The sequence below is a fragment of the Vanellus vanellus genome (genome assembly GCF_965231255.1).
Source record: "Vanellus vanellus genome assembly, chromosome: 1".
Classification (NCBI taxonomy): Eukaryota; Metazoa; Chordata; class Aves; order Charadriiformes; family Charadriidae; genus Vanellus; species Vanellus vanellus.
The window spans coordinates 208,178,861-208,197,742 of record NC_138905.1 but is presented as its reverse complement, the minus strand read 5'-3'; the positions used below and the strand labels follow the sequence as shown (position 1 = coordinate 208,197,742).

Genomic DNA, 18,882 nt, shown 5'->3' with positions numbered 1-18,882 from the left:
CTTTTTTATTTCTCACCTAGGTAACTTTTTTTTTGCTAAAGATGATGTGTGCCATCATCTATGGACCCTTCAAATAAATCTCTGTTCACCTAAGGCTGTCATAACACCCTTTGTGCAGCACATTAATGAAGTACCAATCACATGTCTGCTCTTCATCCTTCCTGTTCTGATGTCTTCTCAACATGGCACTTGTCCCATACGGGTTTTGTTTTCATTTCTATCATCGTCTTCATCCATAATCATTACCACCCTTCCACTCAAATCAAATGTGTAGCTCCATGCTCTTTTCCCTCTTTCTGCATCTTTACAGGAGCAGATGTACTCCATATTATTTGGTCTTTTCTCCCTTTTTTCTCCTCGTAATAACAACTCATTCAGAACACGAATTTAGCTAGATGAGTGTAGTGGGTCTCTCTGTGCTGAAGCTTGCCATTTCATATCCCATCTTTTTTCTCATTCCTTCCCATTTTCAATACTTTTTCTGTGTTTTCTTTAATCCCTAGTTTTCACAAAACTATCCCAGCGCATTACATACTACCTTACATCTAATACTCACTTCATCTCTTCCTCTGCCTTCTCTCAATAAAATGAATCAAACTCATTTGCAGCAATTCAAGCTGCACCTTCAAGCCCTCCCTATCCACTCCCAACACCCCAGCGCTCTCTGGCATCCGCTCTAAACCGCCAATGCTCAGCCAAAACAACTGTTTTCATTATTCTTGCTTTCTCCATGCAAGCTGCTCAAAAATACTGACACTGGAAGGGTCCACACCTCCCCTGGCTGATTCTTATGGATCCACAAACCTGAAAGCCTTGGAAACCATCTTTTTTACTTCTTATAGATGAGGCAAATGCAACCTGTGTATTATCAGGTATCCCTGTCAACCTGCATCAGCTTGGATACTACTATACTATCATTAGTATACTACCACATACCATTAATCACAACAAAACCAGTAAAAATAATTTAATCTTCTTTGTTCCTAATGTGCTAATATGACTAAAAGACAGAACTCAGAATGTAATTTTCCTTTATCACTATATCAACAGACAAATCTGCTGCTTTTTAACAGATTAAATATTTGCAATTTGTGAACATCATAAGCAGTAAACAGGCAAGCGATTGACGTGTTCAAACCTGAGAATTTGCATGAAATGGCACTTAAATTTTCCTAAATGTATTATGAACAGAAGTTGGCTTGAAGCCAACAATCCATCATAATGCACATATAAATTGTCAGCATAATTTAAACGAACTTCATTGTATTGCTATTTTTCACTTACCATTGATGGTACAAAAATAACATTGCCATGAGGTTATTCTGTAAGATGATTAATTTGCTTCAGATAAATTCACCAAAAATAAACTCCATTGCTAATCAAATATGTCAAGCAATCAAGATTCAACTGTGAAATCATTTTTCAATTTAATCGTACTGAATTTCATTAATAAAGGCTATTTTGCTAAATCAAATAATGTATGAGTCAGGAATTCACCCAACTTGTGTGTTTTCTGTAAAAACACCCATATATTTTAAATAATCATTTAAGCTGAATAAGATAGCATTAAAACCCCAGGTCAGTCTTGTTTAGGATCAAATCTCAGTCTCATTTAATTATAGACCATTGTTTTACTGTTCTCATTTTATACAGAATATGACCTTAGAAAATGTTGAGGTACTTTTCAAGATTTTTGTACCTCCCAAGCATTCTCTTCTGTATAGAAACCACTTTGTACAAAAGCTTCTCCAGCTCTCGCTGTCAAGAGATTTAGATGGTGGCCCGCAAGCCTCGGGGAACCCCTGTAACTCATAGTAAAGACATGACTCAAGCACCCCTCAGGCTTTCATCATGAAAGTTTTCCTGCAACGGCAGTCAGTGTTTGCCCACTCTTTTTTCCCATTGATTTAAGCTTTTGTTGGGTCATGATCATTTATAATAGCCTCACGACTCTTTTTAGACGTATTCTTCCCAAGAAGAGAGACAATTTTCACTGCATGTTGTCCAGGCTGAGTTCCCAACTTGAATCCTTGGTACGATAATAGGCAGCCTTTCTAGACCCCAGGCCTTTGCAGCGCAGAAGCTGAGAGCTGCGAGTCACCACATCATCTCCATTGACTACCCAGTATTTTGAACTTCCTTGCCTTTCTGTCCTTCTTTCCAAGATAAATCAGAGCTATGTTCACAGAACTGCAGTTGGAGTGTGGAAGGGAAGCGCGACAATCAACGTGGAAAATGAACAGCATTCGAAACAAATTAAATGAAAGCTGGGATTGATATAATGATAGGAGAATGGTTTAAGGTTCCTAGGTATTTTTCACATATGATTCTGTAGCTTGAACGTATGTGATAAACTGTTTAATAATCAAACCAATGTTTCATTTTTCCATGGAAGACGTAGGAAGAAATAAACCAGAGACTTAATAGATATTAAAAATATGGTCTCTGGTGTAACTGTGAGCTCTGTTTCACGTGCAGGCAGATTATAGATTGTCCTTGTGCAAAGCCTTCAAAAGAAAAGGTTGGCTACTGAATGAACCACCTTGGTTTAGAGATAAAAACTCAGCAAGTGAATGGACAGATTAGCAGGGAGGTTTCCTAGCAACTGGCTCAAGATAATGAACTCGATCTCACAGGAAGAATAAGTGTAATTCTCTTCACTTGAAGGACCATATGTAAAAGTTACTTTACTGCAAAGCAGCTCACAACCTCTTAGGATTTATGAAATGGAAAGGAAAAAAACCACTTGCAGCTTCCCCTCTGTGGGGATGTGGGATGGCTGAAGAGGTACTCATACACCAACAGTAAATTCTCTGCAAGTTAGCTTTTCTTTTTTTCCCCCTCTTCCAATCCCCAGCGTTAGGGCAATGGGCACAAAACAAAACTCCAACGCGGTGATTCTCATTGAGCAAAGCATGTATATTATCCTTGAAGCCTCTTTGAGTTTGGGGAACTATCTCCACATCAAAAGCAAATGCTATAGATAAGTGGCACCGATTCTTGTGAAAAACTATTATTTCAAGCAATACCTTACAGGTAAAGCTAATTAGATGCACTGCAGGCACAACTATGACCTCAGCTAACGTGCCACGCTGGAGCAGAGAGAACGATAGATTGACACAACACTCAGCACTGGAGCTGCCCAGAGCCTGGTGAATGGGACACTCGGGAGCATAATATGAATTATACAATAATTTGTTGTCCTAGAGAGAACCATTAGTCATGACAGAGAGCATCAATAGCTTTATTATTATTTATTCACTGCTTAATGAAGACCAGTATTACAGTAGGTCCATAGCTGATACTGGCCTTGAAGGTTACATTTAGTTTTCATTAAAATCATTAGAAGTTGGCTGTTAAACCTATCATCTGTTTTGTTTTGGTGTGTTTTTAAGCTTTAGCTTCAGTAGAGTACAAGTTATATTGCATGCAGTAGAAGTTGGTACTGAACAAATATAAATACTTTTGATACTTGGCTAAATGGGTAATATATGATATTCAAGACACCAAGGAATACAGATTTTTCTAATAAAATGATACTTTGACATAGTGCACTTATTGCAAAATATGCCCTGTCACAGAAGAGCATAAAGTTAGCAGAATAAAAAGCAGTTTAACCACTAATTTCAGCATTTAATAATGTTGGGACCACACAGTTGCTGATACAACAGACTGTTCTAACTCACGTTAGTCCAGAGGAGAGAGGACGCTGTTTGCATCCATGTCACCCAGTTTTTGTCTTCCCCAAAGGGGAGGGTGTGTCTCTGCTTTTGCCTGAAGTCTTATGTCTTTTTCCACTAAGAGAAGCTAAAAGCAGAAGACAAAGTTTCTGAGCTTAGATAATTTTCTGAAGGGAGTCTCTGTTGCGTTCCTGCTTAGTGTTTTTTTTTAAACTGGATTGTAATCGCTCAAATTTAAGCAGCAGCTGCAATGACATCATGTGAAGATTTTCTTAAGATTTGGAAGTCCAACATGTCAGTTTAACCCCCCCCCCCCCCCAGGCCCTGTTGTGGCCTTGAAATTCTCATTAAAGGATAAACTGATCAACAAAATAATCCATCTTCCAAGACTTAGAAGAGCCTGTAAAATTCATAAAGACCGCTTTATAAATACTACTGAACAGCAAATAATATAGTATTTTTTAGCGGTCCTTGTCAAACACAGCTCCTACTTATCTAAATGGAAGCTAAACCATCTCATTGTTTCCCATGATCAAGATTCTAATGTCTGGGCATATATCCCTCTGTATTAAACACAGTGAGTTTAACTTCTTTCCGCTCACACATCCTAAGCAGTGCTGGCTGCACATCCTGTTACGTTGTACTAAATGTAAGTGTTTCATGGGGATCTCTCGTGCTGCATTGCTCTCCACTTACAGCAATGGTTCTATCAATTGCTGCTTGTCTGCCCAGTTACACAGGTGTGCAGATGAAATACATGTATTTTTCCTGGTAAGAATATTAAGATTCACACAGTCACGAACCCTCTGGAAGTTAGAGTGACAGCCAAGATTTTTAACAGCTCCTGAGCAATGAAACCAGGCAGTGGCTATCCATTTTGCTTTTCCTCCCACTTAACAACAAAACACACGTTAAATGTAAATTCCTTTCAACAGAGATCAAATATAGACTGATTCTGGTCTTATCCTTCTAATGGCTAAGGCTTTGTAGCAGAATCACTAACCATCTTGAGTGACCCAGGTATCAATGGGTAGTAAATGCTGCTGTGCTAGACGACTTAAAAAAATTTGTATCCTGAAATTGCCTCCTGGTAGGAGTGTGCACTCTTCTTTTGCGTTTAGAGCCGCAGAGTACTCAGATATTCTATTCCACTGCTGTGATTTCTGATACGCCAGAGGAAGAATATAGGAATTGCATTACGGCCTGATTGGTGTGAGTATATTCCCTCCAGCAACGTCATTAACGAGGCCACTTCAGAAGGCAAAACACTCCCATTGTATTCACACTTAGATCTGCAGGGTTGTTAAGCTATAGATCATGCCCACATTCACTTTGGTCTCAGAAGCAACCTTGATGTCCCACCTCTTTTTTCCTTCTTTGCATTTGAATACGCTTCGGTAAAGATTTTGCCTTGGTGCTACATGGAGTATTAGGACATGTTCAGTTCCAGAAATGCAAATGAAGAGACGATTGGCTGAAGAAGGTGTGCCAAGATGCGCTGAAAAGGAATCCTTCTGCCTAGAAAGAAAAAAAAATAAATTATAGAAGATTGGAACTTGGAACCGATCCTATTTCATCTTGTATTTAATGGCCTTGGCATAAGAGATAAAAGTATGAAAACGACAATTGTATGGTACAAAATTGGATATATTACCAATACAGCAGATGATGCAAATAACACATGGGAACAGCCAAGAAATGTAAGACTTCAAAGCACAAGGTCACGCACATATGGACGACTGGTTATAAAGTGGGAGCTCATAACTTGCAAATGATTGAGAAGGATAAAGATCTGAGTGCAACTACCTGAGCACAGCATAAGTGTGTGCCAAAAACCCCAGGCAAATACGAATGTAGGTGGAGTCAGTGACATATTTCCAGCCCAGCTGGAGAAGCATCAACATGTACACCCCCAGTCATACTTTATTTTGAATGCAGGGTACATTGCTAGTCATTCAGGATCAAAATGACTCAAATTAGAACCACTGAATAGGAATATTATGACAAAGGAAACCCATAATTCAAGGAAGTCTGTCAATCTTTGCTTGGTTAGCAAAGTAAATAAAATCTGAGAAAGGAAATGCCTATGCGCAATAAATGTTTCTTAAAGTGAAACACCGAGGAGGTGCACAAGAACACTTGTACATAATATGTAACATCTGATAATATATATTTATCTTATTTTATTTATTTTATTATTTTACATTACATTACCTTATTTGTAGCAATCAATTATTAATAATATTTAATATACTATGCGTTATATGATATATGGGAAATATAATTTAATAAACAAATTAAAATATATTATATTATATTGTATGACATTTATTACATTACATTATCTCATGTTATATTATATTATTGTATAAAATGTACTATACATGATATATTATCTTTTATATATGTATAGTATTATATAAATGCAGATAATATAATAGTGAATAGTGGAATAATATAATAGTGGTTTATCTAATAAACCAATATATTCTATTATTATATATTATAAATTATATATTATTGCTCATTAAATTATTAAAATTGTAAATTATATATTATATATTTTATAAGTGTAATAATTATATATTATATCACACAATTATAACCTAAATATTAATTAGATTTAATCTGTAATATGTTATACAAACTCTATATTAATGTCGAAAAAACAACATGTTATGTTCGCATATTGTACAAAGGAGCAATGACAAGCATGTTTAGAGATATTTGCAGGATATTCTGTCTATCTTGGGTTAATATGTTAAAATTATTTCCATTTGACTCTTAAAAGAAAAAAATGCTTTGAAAGAAACAAAAAAAAACTGTTGGTGCTTACATTAAATCAAAACGTTGCAAGCATTTTTAGACACAGAATTGAGAAAGTAAATTGCAATTGCTACACCATGTGGTCAGGGTGACTTTTGTTTGCACTTAACTGTTTATTCCCTGAGTAGCAACAATATTAAATCAACAATACCTATGGACTTGGGCTCACTAAATCTGATGGAGCAACACTTATTGACTCAAGTAAGTTTTAGACACAAGAATCATTTTGTACGTGCAAAATCTAATATTAGTGCTTGAATTTATGAAATAATACAGAGTTTCCTAGCAAAAGTCATTTATCCTCCAAAAAGCTGTTCTACTTTTTTCTTCTCATAAATTTAGGGCATTGTAATCACTCTTGGCTAGAATACTAAAAAATAAAAATTTGAACTGCATCTCTTTGTACACTCATCCAGGGATTACGTTTCAGATTTAAGTATGTACAGTTTTCAAGAGTAAAAATGAGAATCTGTTCGTATTTCCTCGATCATTTTTAGTATTAATTTCCCCATGTCAATAAAAATCAATCAATATTATCTTTTCAGTTATCTTAATTTCATTACAACAGAGAGATATATTCCAAATGTCACTGCATTGTAGGGAAGAGGATGAGAGCCCTTCATTTCCAAGAGGACTTTTTTAATACCAAGGATTTCATTAAAAATATTTCCCTTCATCTCCTTAATGAATTTCTTTGTGGTAGCTTGGAATCATTTTCTTTGAGTGTACAAATATACACTGTGCGCTTTAAGCAAAGTCAAAGTTATTAAAAACCTGAAATCCTCTTCTTTAATCCCTACTAATAATTGTATAAATGCAGTGTTCTAATAAACCTCAAAAGAGGGTATTAGGGCACACGAATGTTGTAAGAAGAAAGCTGCAAGCATGAGTTTCTCACACTGTACAAAGCACCCTCGTGAGCTACCTTCAACGCAGATTTGCTGACTTTTAAACCGGCACTTCATCCCTGTTTCAGCAAGCGTCCTCTGCAGATTTAATGATCAGGAACATCCTCCTGATGCACGCCGGGAGGTACGGCTGCAGGGTTCAGACGGCGGCGGACACCGTGTCAGATGAGACGGAGCTGCTTGTCAGGGGTGAGTACGCTCGCGGCGCCACCTGAAAGCACAATCCCCAGAAACTACTGTACCAGGGAATTTAAATACGTGGGCTTCAGGGCCCTCTGAGCTATTCGTTATTCTTCAGATTTTATGCTGTTGAAAACATTTGTGGTTAAGCTACTGCCTTTGAAAACAGTTCCACCATAAACTGACCTGCAGAGGTGGCAATGAGAAACAACAGACAGTTGGTCAATGGACGTACAGTATTAAGAGGGGTAATAGCACAAAAGGTATACCAGATTAGTTAAAATGTAGACAATTAGCATTCACAGGCCTGTGTAAGGTAGGTGAGTTCTGTGCTTTTTTTATGTGATGCTTTACACTTATTTTATGGTCAAGCCATTCTTCTAGGTTTAACAGTTTAGGAATATTCATTCACTTCCTAAGAGAAGGGGCCGTGCAGCATTTTGTAAAATGATAGATGTGACCAATGAACCAAAAGCCCCCTAATATGACGGTGAGTTGTTTTTTTCCACACATGGAACTGTTACCACCAAATTTTGACTGCATCTTGAGATCCAGTCCCGTCATCTGTTGAGTTGCCTTAGCCGTCATTTAACATTCCTGATTACGCACAGGCACGCGGAGTCATTCTCCTGCGGGATCCCAGATCATATCTAGGCTACCAACTAACTTACAATAAAGCAGGGTGTTAGCGCCATATGTGCGTTCCATTAAGCAGAATATTTCTGCATTCTGCACGACTTGTGTGTGTGTGCTCCCGCACTTGTGTGTTCAGTGCCTGATGGGACTCCAGGACTTACGGTCCACTTTCTGGCATTACAGCTGGTGGGTCCTGCAATGTCAAGGTAGATGGATCACTGCTAGGTAGCGCAGCTGGGTAGCCTTACCGTGGATTATACATTTTTTGAAAGAATATATAAAGGTAGATATTTTATTAACATTTGAAAAATTCCAAATAAAAAAAAAAAAAAACTATTTAGAGGTTATAATCTTTCAAAAATACTTATTCTACCACATTCCACCACTTCTTTAGATTTGATATGTTTGTATCCATCACTTTTAGAACAAATAAATGCTTTAAATGATAAAGAATGTTTCTGGCTGACTGCAGGGCTTTTCACATTTTGATGAAAGAAGCTGTTAAATATTTCCATAAAGTCACTTTGAGGACCATCAGATTTCTATGAGCTATGGCACTATTGGGATGGTGGTATTCGGTTGCCTCAACACAGTTATATAATGCCATTTTAGCCGCCTTATGAAATCTGATTCATCCTTGTGGGTTACTCAAGACCTTATGTGCTACCTTTACCTCTCTCAGACAGGAGCTGGAGGCTCTATGGATAGGCAAAGCAATCTCAACTTTAATGCCGTTGGGTTTATTAGTGACAAAAATCTCTCAGCTTACCATTATCTAGGACACTGCAGACTGGCTACAAAATTATTTTTTTAAGAATACCCGTTATATAAAAAAATGTATTGAGTTTGATGTAGAAAATAAATGTGTCTCTGAGGAAGAGGTTTGAGATGAAAAAAAGAAAAGGGTGTTTTAAGAAGTATCAGAATGTATGTATGTGGGTGTCTCATTACCATGCCACCTTGCTGATGAAATGAAAACTACGACTGCTTTATAATGGAATTTAAATTCAAATATACTTTGCTTATAATGTTCTCCCTTTCCTGTTTCTATGATTGCATAATTATAGGATACAGTAAGAAATGTTTGCATCGCTTTCACAAAATGCTTTGTACTGTGTGACTGCTTTTGTCCTGATGTATAATTCAGTTTTCATGAAATTACAGGATATGGTTGGTTTGCTGAAGTACTTAATTTCCTTAAAATATCTGTTAAACCAATGCAAATGAGGGCAATAAGATCCTACAGTGTCAGTATTGCTTTCACCAAAAAATGTAGGATGGTTTTGTTTTGTATTGCAGAAAATGTTTAAAGCACATTCAGTGAAAGTTGCTAATGATTCCTCTTTATAGATCTCAGCACTGCAAAAATCCAAAATATTTAGGAGAATCTAATCTCTCTCTTCTTCTGTTACAGGGATTTCATTTTCATTTCAGTATCTCTAATTCTTTTTTCTCTACTTATCTCAGTTTATCGAGTGCACTCAGTGGTCTGCAATTTGACACTGTCTGATGATCCCAAATTGCAGCACCTTTAAAACTTCTTTAGGTTTGGCTTTTGGAGATACTGGGCATTGCTTAGGAGAAGAGACCAGTGGCTACAGATGTTTTGATAAATATTTCAGTAACCTGAAGAATTCCACCTTACAGAGGAAGTCATCATCTATGAAGAAAATCTATTGCTGCTATGCAGTAAAGTCTGAAATCCAAATCTATATTTAAAGTCTGAAATCCAAATCTATATTATTATTTATTTCCCGTACATTTTCTAGGTAAAATAATTTCATTTTATATATATGACAAAACATCTTTGTGTTTAAAGTGCTACAGCCCATGGCCAAACTGAGATATCAGAAGCTTTGCGATGAACTCTTAAAAGTACCAATACAAGCAAAGTTCCAGCACATCCTTATTCTGACCTTACTCTCTCTCCTTTTGCCTCTGCAGAAAAAGCAGCACTGAATGCTGATGATATCATACCAGCATACAACAGCATTTCAATCATTAGTTATATTGTAAGGCTCATCTAGTATTTTTAATATGTCATTGTAATTTTTACTCAAAAAATTGTTCTTCTTGCACCATTTCTACAGGAAATAAATCGGACATACTGAATAAATTAAATTAAAATCATCTCATTTTCCCTCCTTTAGATATTCATGAATATCAGAATTATTGCTATTAGCAAACTAATTAAATTTATACTGAATTAGCTATTCAACCAGTGCATTATTTTTAATTCAAAGAATGTTTTTTCTAGAACTTTATTACAAGTGACTTGGAAGACAACTATACCTTGCTGCAGCCTCTTCAGACGGAAGAAAGAGGAACAACCTCTTTGCAGGCTCCTATTGCTCATAACTAACATGCTGATCTTCAGCAGGCAGACATTCACCACCGCATTTTCACGCAATTGTAAGGTCTCGGAATCATTTACTGTGGAGAAGGCATGGACTATCCTTAAACTATATTTACTTTATTTGAAACCATTCTTGCTGGTTGCTCTATTGGAAGGTCCCTTGAATATATGCCAGGGAACTAACCGTGTCACTAATTTTGTCCTAGTTCTTCTTTGCTCTGCATTATACAGTAGAAGTTAAAATCCAAAAATGTCACCGGTGAAAGACAATCTGAAGAACAATGAATTAGTATTGCCAAGTAAATCTCAATTCTTTTGAGTCTAATTGCTTACAAGAAGGTAATTAATAGTGCAAGAAGATTTCTGAACTTACTACATATGTATATGTCTGTCAGTGTCTGTGTGTGAACAACAAAAGAAATTAAGACAGCAGCAAGTTTCTATTCTGCAACTTTCTACAACGGGTTATAAACTTTTTTTAAACCTTTTTCAAATTCAGTTCCTCACAAATCTTGATTTTAGGTAAACTGCAGTGAAATACGTGTCTAATGTTATGTCCATAATGATTTTTATCTAGTGGATCTCTTTCAGGAACACTTCACAACTATATATGAAAAGATATTCTAGAACACGTTTGGACAAAACCAATATTCAAGTCCCATCAACATCTACTAGTCAAAACAAATCCTAAACACTTTTCTAAGTGCTTTGAAAATGCAACTAAATTATGTATATTAAAGTAAGAAACAACTTTTTAGTGGTCCCTAGTAATTTTTCTGCTCCTTAAATACTGTTTTTCCAGCCCAAGTTATTTATTTTTGCCTATCTTTTTGATTTTTCTAATGCTACCAATAATGCAGATTTCATTAGGAAGAGATGTTCTGCTGTCAGCCGGACCTGTCAGGCAGTACATTAGTTTTCCAGCTTAAGTGTCTTGCATTTTAATCTTGGAGTGGTTTGTGAATGAGAAGTATTTCAGTAGTCTCATGGTAGTCAACAGTGACCTTTAGAGATCTGCTGTCCCGACATCATCTCTTTATATTCAGGTAGGCTACTACCTAACTTGCAAAAAGCATTTCCTCTCCAAAATATGGTTCTACAAAATTCTCTGCAATTCATCATCACAAGTTCTACTTATTATTAGGTACTTAAAAAATAAGTTGTGCTCTTTCATTCATGCTTCCGAGATCCACCATCCCCTCTAGACAGACACCTTGACTCAGTGGAAGTCCCGGAGAGGTCCTTAACTCTCTGAATACGGGAAAGATGAGAGAGAGATGATTTAGCCCAAAGGCCAGGACTGATTTAAGGCAGAAGAGGTGAGGCCAACCACTTACAGCTTAGCTCAGTAGCTGCAAAGCTCATCCATGAAGTAGGATATCTCTTTTTAACTGTCTCAGACCCAGCCTCAAAATCACACCTGTTTCTCCTCAAGAGCACGCTCGTAGATTAGATGGGATCAAGATGCGTTCAACCCCCTTTCTGAGGCAGAGTAGCCAGGAGCACAGAAGTCAGGAGACAAACAAATGAGGGCTTGGTTGCGTAGGGCACAATTTAGGGCATCTCCAGCAACCCAAACATTTGCTTCTTTCATTGAGTTGACTACTGCCCAAAAAATGAACATAGCCCTCAGGGGAACAATTGTAAATAGCTTAAGCCAATTCACTGAAGTGTGTATTGGGAAAGGGAAAAGCTAAATATCAGGCATGCTTCCTCTGCTCCGGATTTGCCCTGCAGCAGGGCAATGAGGCAGATAGTGGTAAAGCCTTAAATATTGCTGCAAGATTTTATGGAAGACAGTCATCAGAGCCCATAGCAGCAGAAGAAGGCATATAGGACAGGCTGATACAGCTCAAGGACATCCAAAAGAGAAAAGAGCTTTTCACATAGGGTGGTAACTAATCTGGCACCAGGCCTGCATAAATGTGCTACTTCAGAGGAATCCCATAACAGGAATTATGTATGTCTGATGGTCAAAGAAATAGTTTTAGTGGAGTGAATGAATACAACAAAAATCACAGCTGTGGACTTACATTCCTGACACCCAAGTCATTGCCTGATTTCACTTCATTTATGCCTCATGTTGTTTACTCACCCAAGGAAAATGTGTGCAAAATAGCTGTTTGGCATGCAAACAAGGATGTTTACAAGATAATATAGATATGCACTACACAGTCAACAAATGTTTGCCCCAGCACATGAAGTCATCAGCCATTTAAGAAGCAGAAGTGATTTATGATTTTTATGAATATCAATCCTGTTCTTGACGTCAGTCCAAGAATAGTTTTCCCATGTCACGTGCTTTGTTTGGCTGCGAGGCTTTATTTATCCACCTAGATCTTCAACTTTCAGTGAATATTAAGTAGCAGAGAAGCAGAATAGCAGAATGTTTCAGCTTGGCTGGTTTTCCATCTATCGATCGTTGGCACACCAGTAGTTGAGCTGTCTCTATACTGATTTTTCACAAAGAAGTGATTACCAAAGCAGAAGGCTCTAATACAAGATAAATATGCACGTCGTGTTCTGACACTAATGATATGATCACAAACATGGTTACCAAACACCCAAGTACCAGCCAGGAGACTTGCACCTCACAGATGTCTCAGGTGATCTTGTAGCCAGCAATGTGTCAGGTTTCCTCAAGACAACGCCTGCTTGGTAATTTAATTTGGTTTTAAAGACTGTCTTCCAAAAAGGGCTTATTATATTCTGTTTTCCCCATTGTGCTGTAGAAATTTGAAGCAATCTGTGCATTCATATTTGCATTACAAAAGACATCTTCATGATCCTGTGCTTCCACCGTATTTCACTGTAGAGACTTTTAAAACACCAAATCCTTCTGTCATAAAAAAGGTTGACGCCATGAAGGGGCTAACCTTTGTTACCTTAGGTTGGTCCAATCAACTACATTAAAAAAAATCAGCAGCGTTTTTCACGTTGTGTGTATTTAATTCATCAGTACAAAATCTCATACTCATAAACAGAGAGGTTTAGAAGAACACCTGCAGAAATCATAGCTAAGAGCAGAAGGCTACTTCTTAAATTCACTTTTGGTAAAAAGTATCCTTTTTGCTCTTGAAAGACACAGTTTCTAACGAATACATTTGAAGCGTTGCTTTGCCATAGGCTGCAATAAGGAAAAGCTAGAGTCAAAAATCTCTTAAAACCAGTTATTGTATATTCCTTGCTCTTCATTCTGCAAGTTTGGACGGTTGGCTTAGAAAAGCAACTGTACCATTCAGCAAAGAAAAATAGCGCGAGCTGGGAAAGTCACACAGGAGTCTAACATGCTTTCACAAAGATCAGCGTGAGGCTCTCTATAGTCTGTTAAAAGCAGAGGTCCCTTTCACCAACACTGAGGTGAGTAGTACTCTTGGTACAGCAGCAGCTTCCGAGAACACCAGGGAGTTTCTTGCAGATTAGAGGATCACCACAAAATTTACCTTGATACTATTATCTGATGTGGATGGGGACAGTGCTTCAAACATTTAGAATTGTGAGTGATTTTTCCTATATAAACCTCTATATCCTTAGTGATGCTAGTGACGCTACAGGCATCAATGTAGGTTATTTTTCACGGTTAACCCTTTCTTACATCACATTTCTTTTCAGGATCATCATGACTGGGTTAGGAATACAAGGTTGTGAAGTTAAAGGACTTTTATACATCTGTGAAAGCTTCAGTGCCTAATCAATGGTACCAAGTCTCCAGTGGTTTAATATTTATTTAACAAAAGAAATATTTTTTATCATAAAAACTTTCAGTAACTTTAAATTGTCAAATAAATTCCATCACTATTTCTAAACTACTCTTGAAAAGCTGGTTTACAATATGTTATACCCAAGAAAGTCAGTAACATCAATTGCAACGCACATTGCGTTCAGTGCATGACACGCTGCCTTACAACAGTCAATGGAGCAGCCAGCTCATCTCCAAATTTTACCAGACTTTCTTTCAGATTGCTCCACTTACTTGTTCTAGATACAGTGCAGCCTGATCTCTGGTTTTGCAAAGAAGCAAAGGGTACTAGTCCCAAAATTCATTGTTCAATGTTTGACTTACTGCAATGTGAACAGTGTAAACTGGAACCTGTAGCAAAGGTTGACACTACAAGGTAACCAAGTCTGGGAGAGAACAGCAAAGGAAAAGACCATTAGCTCTTTGCAAGGGAACTACAGTAATGCAGTAGCCAGGCAAGTTTGCTCATTTTTTTTTAATTTGAGATGTTAACTAGTGAAAAGTGCCCTCTTCTGTAATAAAAAGAGGTCAAAAAAATGAAATGCAGAGAAATTATTTCTGTGTGTTTCCTTGTTTCCATCAATAATCACATAAAAGATTGTTTCAGCACATCTAGTAATTTTAATATTCTATACATCTATATAAAATATTTTATATATTATAAAATATGTTTTAGGAGAAACTCAAAGATAATTAATTTATGGGTCTCAGTTCTGTTACAAATAGACCTGTGCTTTCAAAGCATTAATACAGTTAACTTTGTTTCCAGTACTATCTCCTTGGTCTATACTTAAGGATGTTAGTAGATTTAGATGCCAGGTATTTTCTGGGTATTTTAGTAATAGTTTGTTCACTGTTGTTTGCTTTTACTATCCTTTTCTGTCTTAATACTTAAAACGTGTTTTCTATTGTTGTGGATGTCAATAGACATTGTGCTTTTCTAGAGGAAGAAAAAGATAATGTCCAGTCATCTTATTCTCTGCGTCAGCGCTGTAGACCCTTGGAAACTTATTAGCATATACAAAACTAACTAAAATTCTTTGAACTATACAAATATTAGTACAACATTGATAGCAGGAAGATTCCTTAAAGAAACGATGAAAATCAGCTTTCTTCTACAATGTATAACAGGTATTGTAAGACTGTGCACTGAACCAAATGCATTGTGCGTGACTACTGGAAGTAAAATGATCTTTAAGATCAGACAGCTACCTGGGAGCTGTAAGATCTTGAAATGGAGCAGACAACAATCCTGTAGTGTGAAGGGATGAAAGCCTTTACGACTACAAACTGTGGTTTAAGAGTACACATTTCCTGGTCTAAAAATAAAAAAGAGGTTAAAGCTATTCATCTTGTAGACTGGCAAAACTACCAATCTAAGCAAGAAATCCACTCTCATGATATATTTTTGGAGAAGTAATGTTCCCTCTGAACTCCACTGACCTGGAGCAAATATAACGCAGGAACTGCTGGTCAGGTTGACCACACTGCTCCTTTCAGTTGTGATATTGCCAATAAAACTTAAAGACAAGCACTTGGGTTTAAAGGCCATCAGACACAATATTATTAAATGGAACGTAAACAAGGTCAGCAGATTCTTGCTGGTCCTTGAAATTGCATTTGAGCTGTAGCAAAGGCCAGGAAGATGCCCTAAGCACAGACCCCATTAATTGGACTCACAGAATACGTCCGTAATAGTAAACTGCTCCCTGAGGCCAATGGGTGCAGCAAAGTTCCCATCCACGCAGCTACATTCCTGGTCCCCCTCCCCTCTCAAAACAGGATGGGCACCACAAATTGCCTGTTTGGATCTGCCTCGGCCCATGGTAATCCATTAATTGTGCCAAGGCATTGGCTGGGAAAGTCATAATTGCACAGGGTTGAAATTACTATAGGGACTGGCTGACAATATAATACCGCATAGGATCAGCGCTAGAGTTCAGATCTGTGTTTTGTCCTTTTCAGTATATCAGTGTCCCTGAAACATCTACAATATTGGAAGATAGTACGTTACTGTAGATGGAGCATCAGCCCTTTAACCTACAGATTTCAGACCAAAATACCTCCAGAAATCTGATCTTGTAACAGGACCTTTGTTATAATTATCTTCAATGCTGTGAAAAAGAAAGAGATTCATATCTTTAAAAGGCAGGGGGGTTTAAAGTTTAAAGACCTTTATTCTGCCTATGAAACCTTTTTACAAACATCAACTTAACTCATATCTATAACTTCAGGCAAAAGAAGCGCCTAGAAACAAGTACAAAAATACAAATCAGCTGCAGTGGTATTCACAAACTCAGTGCCTAAAAGAGACCCATGCAATTCTGGGAGTGCTGGTGCCCACACTGTGGTTGCAGAGTGAAGGAGGCAGCATGGACCAGAATTGGGACAGCTGGCAAGTGATGCCCTACAGTGCTTAAGGTAGTCAGTAGGACGTGACAATGAAAGAGACATGTCCAAAATTCAGTTTCTGATACTATTTGGGACCTGTTAGTTAGGTAATTCACAATGCAATTCATAGGCTACTGGTACTTTTCCTTCTAAGGTGAAATTTCAGTTCATGTTCCTTGCACTGTCCATACATTTTGTGTCAAGTCACAATTGCCACAACACAAAGATCCAGCTCAGAGGCTTGGGCCTTCAGTCTGGCATCTGAGCTCACAATGCTCAGCAGCTCTCAAGGTGTTCTTGCCCAAATCCTCTACTTTTAGGTTTGTACGAGGCAGAGAAGTCATCAGGGCAAAGGAGCACAAAATGACATATGTACCACCAAAGGCCCTCTCAGGCAGGACACCAGGGATTTCTCCTGACCCTCATTCCTGTACTGAGTCAAGACTATTCAGGACAAAACATTAATGTCTTCTCTTTTTTACCTTACAACCCAGAATCTAATCTCCCTGTCTGTTCTGCTGCTGGTTGGGCTATAACCTCTCCATCTGTCCAGGGCCCTTATCTAGCTACCTTACAGAAACCACTTGGTTATACCCACACACGGAAGGAATGGGGATATGGGTGTATCCACTAAAACCATGGCGCCTATTGCACTCACTATACATCTAACTTTCTCTGCATCCTCTTGGTCCCCACCGTGTGCAAACACCATCTTCCATAGGTGGGCACAGAAAAAGGGATTTGTGCTACGAGAAACCGTCAAGCTCCTGTTTTCTCAAGCACCTTTTCCATCATTCTATATTTACTGACTTTTTCTTTTCCTCTTTTTCTCAACCTCTCATCATCTTGATTACAAGCCAGTACACCTTGTCATTCAGAAAGCAAAATTTTAGGTTGAGACATCTGTGTTTGTGAACTGCTACATATCAGGTTTCTTAGTCGCTTGGTAAAAGTAAGAATTATCCTGGTCAGGCAGCAGTGGAGTAAATCAGTGCACATTCTGGGATTCACAGGAAAGGGCACTCTCTCACTGAATGACTATGGCTATTATTGGTAATAGTCTTTCAAGAACTCTCACATTAACATTGTACCATGGCAAGTAATCTAAGGGACCTCTCAGGATGATCATTCCAACAATAAAAAGACACATAAAACAAGTTTGCCAAAATGCAGTCACGCATGTCCTGAAATAAAGTATCAATCTATCGAATTCCTCTGAAAGAAGATAATCAACTAATATCCTTGACACTGGGTTTCTAGTGCTCCTAGAGCAGCATAAGAGCTTATCGCAGCCACAAATGTCTTCTCTATGAAGGTCGACTGCACTGTAGTGCATTTATGACCAGTCATTTTCTGTGTAGTTTCCAGAGACGCATTTGAGCAGACCGTGCATTTTTTCCTCAATTGGCTATTCTCAACTAAAAAATTGTTTTAGAGATCCTGAACAATAACACAGCCCTTGGGAGAAAAGCTTCTCTGCATTAGCCATCCGGCTGACACCATGAATGATTACATCCAAGCGTAAAATTTAATGAGATTTCTGCAAAAATGAGTGACATCTGCGTAGCACTCAGGTCCTGGCTAACTGTCATACGTTTGTCATCACTGAGGCTTTTGTCCTTTATTAATCCGCTTTCAAGAATGCCTGCTATTGGAAATGGAAATGCTTTTTAGCAGTCATCCTGCAAACTGTGTAAGAGCACACATCTCAGAAAGCATAATGACACGTTGTCATGACTAGGAATGCATTTAAAAGGTTTAAAAAACATGAGAGAACTCCAACAACAAAATATATTGAGAATTTAGCAGGACACTTCTGCATAAATGTATTTTACATATTTTTATATAAGCAAGATGCTTGTTCTTTTGCCTAAAATACAGTGGCTAGAAACTCTATAACAACATTCGGTGTGCACGGGAGAAATATTGTCATAGAAGAAAAGTACTAAAATATTTCCCTTTAATTTTGTTTGTGCTTGGGAGCATGATATAATTCTGGGCCTAAGGCTGCAACCCAGTAAAAGCATATGACTGTATCAAGATCCCAGCTTTCCTTTAAACTTTCCCTCATGGCTACAAATAAAAATTTCACTAGTATTTTCCTACATCAACAGATAGCCTGAAACAATAGATGATGGAGACTGAAGATCACCCTATTTTATTAAA

The 18,882-nt window shown here is 37.6% G+C and overlaps 1 protein-coding gene across 2 annotated transcripts in view; it reads left to right on the top strand.

Annotated features, from left to right (window-relative positions):
- CNTN5 (contactin 5) overlaps positions 1–18,882 on the top strand; it is a gene marked incomplete at both ends in the record, with an annotated part of 391,394 nt that overhangs the window by 330,894 nt on the left and 41,618 nt on the right. For both annotated transcript variants that reach the window (XM_082483144.1, XM_082483143.1), the window contains one exon: positions 7,483–7,603. In XM_082483144.1, the coding sequence (XP_082339270.1) occupies positions 7,483–7,603 (121 nt within the window). The remainder of the gene's footprint in view (positions 1–7,482; positions 7,604–18,882) is intronic.